General features: G+C 45.1%; 1 protein-coding gene across 1 annotated transcript in view; it reads left to right on the top strand.

The window, feature by feature from the left end:
- Positions 1-5,589: 5,589 nt before the first annotated feature.
- LOC107112082 (phospholipase A2 inhibitor 25 kDa subunit-like) overlaps positions 5,590-7,713 on the top strand; it is a 17,501-nt gene continuing 15,377 nt past the window's right edge. Inside the window, exon 1 of the mRNA XM_015413152.1 lies at positions 5,590-5,681. Coding sequence (XP_015268638.1) covers positions 5,633-5,681 — 49 coding nt within the window. The 5' untranslated portion in view covers positions 5,590-5,632. The remainder of the gene's footprint in view (positions 5,682-7,713) is intronic.

The raw sequence follows: 7,713 nt of genomic DNA on the forward strand, positions 1-7,713 counted from the left end.
GTGGGGCTTCCTGTGGATTATTGTTACCAATAGGGGGCCGAGGTTGTGGCCGGGGTCGCATTATCATGTACATAGTATCAAAAAAATCCTCTGTAATCTCTAGCTGCATCTTTTCAAGTTCTGCTTCAATTCCCAAGGAGTTGGGTGCTCCCCCATATGCCTGTAAAGAAGGCAGAGGAGGGGCACTCAGCTCCTGGTACCGTTCCCTATCTTTAGCTACTAATCTCCACAAAGAAAGATATTTTGAGGCAGGGCTCCCGACTGGCATATGCGCTTGCAAGACTGCCAGCTTCTTTTTTTCAAAAGAACTCGCTTTAGGCCACTGCAAGGGAAGGTCCAAATGTCTAGTTAAATGTGGCCAGGTCCATTTGCACAAGGAAATTAGTTTCTGCTGTGTGAGACCCTGGGGTAGCTTATCTGGGCCATGATAAGGGTCAAAATGGGTCAGCATGATGTCTAGTGGGGATGCTTTAACAACCTTGCTTGTGTTACCACCCATGGTATAATTCGATGCCAAATACTAACACACCAGGCACACTTTTCCACACAGGGGCATGCAGATAGCGGAAGGTGGTGAGATGGAGAAAACAAGAATGTACTGTTTGATGCAAAATTACTTGTGTGTCGCTCAAGCTTTCAATCCCTAGAGAGTTATCGGGATGGGTCAAGAGGTCTCCAGTCTCTTGCGAGAGCACCCCGAAAAGGTTTGGACAAATAAAATTCCACAATCCCCCCTAAAGCAGCACACACTCGTATAGTTTCATGCACACGCGCGCGCGCACACACACACACACACAGATTTATAAGTGAAGTGGAAAAATTAAAAATGTACTGTTAGCTTGTATACTGAAGTGTCAGCTGAGTCTTTACTCACTAGAGAAAGTGTTATTGCTCACTTTCTCCTTCGCGAGGAGCTGAGACTGTTCCACTTGGAGTCCCAGACAGCTGGCCCCAAAGGTTGGCCAGGAATTGAAAGGGATCCACACAAACCACAAATAATAACAACAATCACCTTGCACACACAAAAAACTTATCCCAACCCTTATTTAGTAACAAAGGAGAGAATAAAGAAGAAAATAAAGCAGGCTTCAAGTGCCCAATCCTGCTTTTGGCCCAAGGAGACCGACTCCTGTGGACAAGAAAGAGCAGAGTAGTGAGATATTAGCTCAATCTGTTAGCCAGATGGCCAAATCCCTTATACCTTCAGCATAACAGAGAGCGTGGACCCTGACTACAGTGGTCCCTTCCAGCTAGCTATTCGACCAGCTGATTCTGGCTACTGGGTGTCTACAGTGCGCTAAAACACTTCACCAGGCTTCCTTGCCTTTACTGAAGGCCTCTCACTTAAGGCACCCTTCAGGAATCACTTTTAGAAAAGAAAGGATAGGTAGAAAGGTCAATACTTACAAGTCCAGCGCTGAATCTCTTTGTGAGGCGTAGGGGATCCGGGGCACGGCACCAATTGTTGTGAGAAAAGTGTGTGGCTGCACGTGTCTGTGAATGCATTTTTACCCATGCCACCCACACCCTCCCTGGTTCGTGTGTCCCCTGAGTGTTGCCTCCTTACCAAAGGCAGAGGTGTAAGCTTGGAAACCGCTAAGCGCTGGCAGAGACACTCAAAGGTCTCTTCTTAAAATAAAACTTATCTTTATTAAACGAAAAACATTCAAAGATTTACCTGGCAAGATTACCAGCAAGACGCTATGCCAGCTGGCCAACACAGTAGAATCCTATTTCCTAAATATTGATAGTAAATACACAGAAAAATAAACATGCGAGCAAAGTTCTATCCCACCCCAAAGCATGCAGAGGAAAAAAAAGCCTTTCGGGTTGACTCCAAATTCTCAGGAGACTAAGCCTCTCCTTATCCTCAAGAGCCAAAGAAAGTCTGTTGGATTGGACCAGTATTTATACCAAATGATCAAAGAGGTCCCTCAATAATCAAATGACAGTTGTAAATTAACATTTAGAAGTTGAAATTGTCTTGCAGGAAATTTCTTCCTTGGTCTCACACAACAAAAGTTTACACTTTTATTTACCGGATCAATATAGTGTTATTGTTTTTCTGGTGTTCCCACCATGGGAAATAAACTGCCCTTTGAAGCTATCAGAGAGATAACTTTGAAGTTATCTCTGAGGTAGAAGTGGGGTATGTGAAATCCTGTATCTCAGGAGTTTACATTTTGGATTAGGGTCTGTTACTGCCCAAATGGCCTTCCTGGCCAGCTGCAGTTTATTGCTGATTAGTGTAAGTCTCACACCTGTGGAGATTTCCTGGGAATGGAATGTGTTACATCTCTGGTTCAGTGAAAAAAGGCCAAGCCTGTTTGCTAGCAAGGACAGACACAGATATATGGATTTTATAAACTATTTGGTTCATTTTTTAAAAAACCCAAACCTTCTATATTTCTAAAATTTCTTACCACACCAGGTCCCTCCTGGAATTTTTTATTTATTGATTGATTTAATTTATATCCCACCTTACCCTGCAAGCAGGCTCAGGGTGGTTCACAGCATATGAAGTAACAATTTAAAAGATTAAAATATAATATAGTAAAAAAAATTAATTAAATTCAGTTCTGTACATAAATCAGCAGATGTTAAGAATAACTATATCAAGATTTTGCATTGTTTTGTATTGTATTTATGTTACTATTTACTGGCTTTGCTTATGTCCATGAAAATGTTGTTTAATACAGGAAATTTCTTATATAAGTACAACTAAGTGTGTTAAAATGATAGTGAGCTTATTTTTTCTATTGTATTCACACCAAAGCCTGTCTTGTTTTTGATACTCTCTATGGGATAGCTGATGTCCCACAGAACAAGTAGGGAAATACTCTGCAAGCCAAAATCTCCAGGAATTTACCCAATCTGGATTTGGCAACCCTCCTTCCAGGGAAGTGGGACTTGCTCCAGCTAGTTTTCTGTCCAGTATTCAGGGTGCCCCACATATTCAACAAAGTGTAATCGAATCATTCTGGCTTGGGATCACCCTTGGGCCAGTGATGCCAAGTTGCTTTATGAAAGCAGCCCTAAACAGCAGGGCTTTCCACACAGCAGGCTCAGGTCTCACACTTCTTGGCCACATCTTTGCCCTCCGAGACTATCAGAATCTTTCCATGAGAAATTCTAATGTCCTTTCAATTCCCAGGTGCCTTAAATTATCATGTAAAGCATGCATTGCAGTCCATTGATACTGGGTAGGAGCAGTTGCTTAATTCACTACACTTCCTCCATAACAGTGTGGCCCCAGCTGACAGAGTCACAGTTCTGAATAGATTGTGTTCATTTATTTTTACATAAAGAAACCATCTCTGATATCAGGAGCACTCTGTTCAGCCTTAGGTGTGGTAACGGCGACTGTTGTAGTGCACAAAAAGGATGGGCTCAGGGGAGAGACCCAGATTCTCAGCAGTTCTACCTACCAGGGATCTTGCAAATTTTATTCCATCTTTTCCATATAGAGTCTTTACACCTTCAACAGGAATCATCACCAACTTGTCATCCTGCTGCCATCAGGATAAGGCATCTGCATTCATGTTAGTTTTACCCCACCCCCACCCCCTTTGGTGGTTGAAATGAACAGAATCTTCACTTTGACCAATTTCACACAAGAGCTGCGCCATGGTCACGCCTCCCTTTGCCCCACTTCTATTGGTCAACTTTCCACTCGAAGCCGTGCTGCCACATTTTGACCCGCAGCTTTGCCCGATTTTCCCCGCAGTTTCGTGATCCTAAAAAACCAGGATCACGAAATCGCGGGGAAAATCGGGTGAAGCCATGGGTCAAAATGCAGCTGCACGGCTTAGAGTGGGAAATTGACCAATAGAAGCGGGGCAAAGGGAGGCGCGACCACGGCGCAGCTCTTGTGTGAAATCAGTCTAGGAGAGAGCTCACCTGCTTCCATGCTTCTCCATATCACCTCCATCCCTTCTTGCAGAAAGCTAGGGTCATTTCCACAAGGGTTATACACCCTGTTTTGTTGCTGTTGGAAAATGTGTTTCCCCCCTGCTTTGCCACAGTATCAGGGTTCATTTGTGTATGTCCCAATGTTTCCTTGGCTTTTCCCTGACCTTTCCCAAACCTGCTTTGCTCTGAAGTTTTGGGAATAGGGTTCCCATTTACCTGCTTATAGCAGGAGACCTCCAGGCAATTGTGGCCCTTGCCTGCCAAAACTCACCTGGTTGGTGGGTGGAAACTGAGGTCAAATGGGGGGGGGGCGCAATCGTCCCGGGGATAAAAATTAAAAAGAAAAATAAGGCCTTTCTACTTACAGGAAATTCTGATGATAAGAGTTTCTGGCAATTCCTAAAGCTACCCTTGTCACTTCTGGGTAGCTCTAGGAATTACCAGAAATTGTATGCTCAGAACGTCCTATGAGGTAGGGTTGCCCGCTCCGTCTTCGGAAGTTCCTGGAGATTGGGGAAGTGGCACCCCCCATTTATTTTGTATCCCTTGCTCAATTCTGGTGCTGTGTTAAAAGTACACATATGAACATTTTCTTTTTAATAAATACTTTATAACTTTAATGATGGTAGTGGTTCTGTGTCCCACCATCTTGGACACGTTATTTTGAAAAGAAGGGCCGGGGGAAGGCAGGCAGTTGGCAAGTGGCTATTCCTCCAGGGGTGCACAAGGCAGTAAATAGTCCCCATGGTGACCAGGAGCTGGGCAGCAGATGATGAGAGGCAAAACCTCAGAACCTGGAAGGGAAGCTGGGAGTAGAGTCAGAGCTCGCTTCACCAGATGTATGAAGTGTACATTCATAGCAGAAAGTTGGAAAGGGAGTAATGGGGAAAGGTTAAAAAGAGAGGCCAGTTTCAAAGGGGGGGGATTTCTGTGGCTCCTAATCCTAAACATGAATATAGATGAGCTTTGGATGCGCACTTCATGCATCTGATGAAGCAAACTCTGATTCATGACTCTTTAAGATGTAATAAACTCTGTTTCTCTTTATGGGGTTTCTGGACTCCTTTTTTATTCTGCTATGCTAATTCCAGTGGGGTAGCCATGCTAGTCTATTGTGGCAAAAGAAAATAAAAATCCAGAAGACGTGTTGCTAGTCATTAAAAAGCTTCTGGCGCAACAGACTAGCTTCCCTTCTGGAATAAACATCATGCAGAACTTTGAAGATTTGTTTTTCCAGTTTGTGTTACCCACACACCACCTGAGGAGGACCCTTGACCTGATATCCTTCTGTTGCTCAGAACTCAAAATTGACAATATTTCACATACACATCTTCAAAAATGCTGGGAAGAGAAGATTGTATGTGGAACAAACTGACCTCTTTCAGACTGCTTGGGGACATGTTTTCTCAAATCCAGTGGGGCAAGACTGTGGCCAGAGGGGACTGGCAGACACTACTGGCAAAATCACATGGGGTTCCAGAAACATATTTCATCAGACTCCAACCCAGAGCTCTGGTTTCCGGGACAACATTAAGGGATTTCTGAGAAAAAGTTCAATCTTCCCAATTCCCATCACTTTCAACAGCTCACCAACAATTCCCAGTTTCTGCCATGTGGCTTCTGTCGGTGGCCTATAAATTCCTGGAGGTGAATCCCTGGACTCAGCATCAGACTCCACTTCTGATCTGACTTCTCTCTGGTTCTTCATCTTTACAGCACCATGAAGGCCCTAGTGAGCGCATTTCTCTTTTTGGCCCTGCTTTGTTCAGGTGAGTAGGAACCCCAGATCCACCATTCATTTTGTCATCCTTGGGAAAGGACTATCCAATTGGGCTAGAGCAAGGAAGGTAAGAAGGTTGGGGGTTCTCTGAAGAGAAGGGAGTAGTGGGGTGAGTGAAGGAGAATCTGTCACCTTGGGATCCTTGGAGATGAGATAGGGTGCCTAGTACTCTGCAGTCTAGAGTCTGGGAACCAGAACTATGGAGATGAGGAGAGGAATACACAGGTAGGGAGGTGATTCTAGGAGATCAGAAGTGGGTAGAATGAGCCAAGGTCTTCGGTGGGAGGATTTGAAAGTAAGTGACAGAACTGGCAACCAGAATCCCTGGAACTATCTAGCAGAGCTAAAGAAGAATAGAAATCATACTGTTTGGTTTTTTAACTGGGCTTCAGCGATTAGACCATTGCAGAACACCAGACCAATCATTCCCATTGGCACGCCCCATGGAGCTGATGAAACAAGCTCTCCCACATAAGAGGCCACTGACAAGCTTATGCCATTCTAAGGCCATTGAAAACAGGCTTATGCCTTTCTAAGCCCAATGAATTCTGTGGACTGAAGGGTGTAACTGTCCTTAGGACAGCACTCAGGTGGCTCACTGGAGACCAAGCTCCTCTTTAGTTACTTCACAGGAGTACAGGTAACACAAAGGTGAAGGGCCGGGGGCAAACCCTCTCCCCAAAATGCAGGGCTTCCATTCTCCACATCCAAGGAATTTTTTTTTAAATTCCAATTGAATGGTTTGGGGTAAAGAATTCTTTTATAAAATACGTTCTCCTTTGAACTAACAAGCGAAAGACTTTTTATTCTGGAAATCAGGTGAAGTCCAGCAGTGCTTCAGACCTAACCTGGAGATTAGTAGCTCCAGCAGGTTGGAAGGAGGGGAAAGGAAAGCAGTTTAGACAAATACCCAAATATGCCTAAACGTGTTAGAATCATAACACGCAAAGATGGAGCAAATACATGTATTTGGGGTTCTTCATATCTAGCCTTTGTATACCAGTCTCCAAATGCATAAAAAAACCCCTCAGAAAACAAGGCTGGAGTCTGCAGGGGTCTGCAGGGGGGAAAAATGTCTTTCTCCCCCCAGATTTGGGTCTATTAAACAAAGAAAAAAATCGGTATTTTCTGATATTGTCAAATCCCAATATCAGTTTGGCTTTGGGATATGGGTAAACATTCAGGAATCCAGAACCTAAAAAGGTGTAAGTCAAACAGAATAGAGGGCCAACAATAAAAACTTAATGTACATAGTATAAAAAGATACATGTATTTATTAACAAAGAATTTTTAAAAAACATATAAGGGCCCAATCACACCTCATGTAAAAATACCAAAATCTAGCACACAAGGGCCAATGGACTTGACCGGATGCGTTTCGGCCTGTATAGGCCTTCTTCACAGATCAAACACAGTGAGGAGCGTATTGGCTTATATCATAATACAATACAATCATACAGTTATGCAACATAGATACAAGATGGACCAGAAAAGAATTGCTGTAAAAAATAGGATACCATGGTCCCGTTCACACGCGGCGATTTGGGCCAGTTGCGGGCCAGTTTGGGGGCGGATCAAAGCAGTGCGATCACACCACCACATCTGGGAAGTGTTCTGCTTCCGCACCCGAACTGGCCCAAACCCGGGAAGAACCGCCGCAAAATGAACCACCTACCTCGGTGGTTCAAGTGGACGCGGCGCTTCTTCCCGGGCGTCTGATCGCCGGCGCTCCCTTGCGCCGGCTCAACCCCGGCCCGGAGCCGAACTGCGCATGCTCCGACATGCGCAGTTCGGCCGGCCCCCGGTTAGGGCTGTGTTTTCTCCCCGGCGTTTGATCGCACCACTGGCCCAAACCCGGGAAGACCCGCCGCAAAATGAACCACCTACCTCGGTGGTTCAAGTGGACGCGGCGCTTCTTCCCGGGCGTCTGATCGCCGGCGCTCCCTTGCGCCGGCTCAACCCCGGCCCGGAGCCGAACTGCGCATGCTCCGACATGCACAGTTCGGCCGGCCCCCGGTTAG

This window comes from Gekko japonicus, unplaced genomic scaffold (genome assembly GCF_001447785.1).
Source record: "Gekko japonicus isolate JY-2015 unplaced genomic scaffold, Gekko_japonicus_V1.1 scaffold4664, whole genome shotgun sequence".
Classification (NCBI taxonomy): Eukaryota; Metazoa; Chordata; class Lepidosauria; order Squamata; family Gekkonidae; genus Gekko; species Gekko japonicus.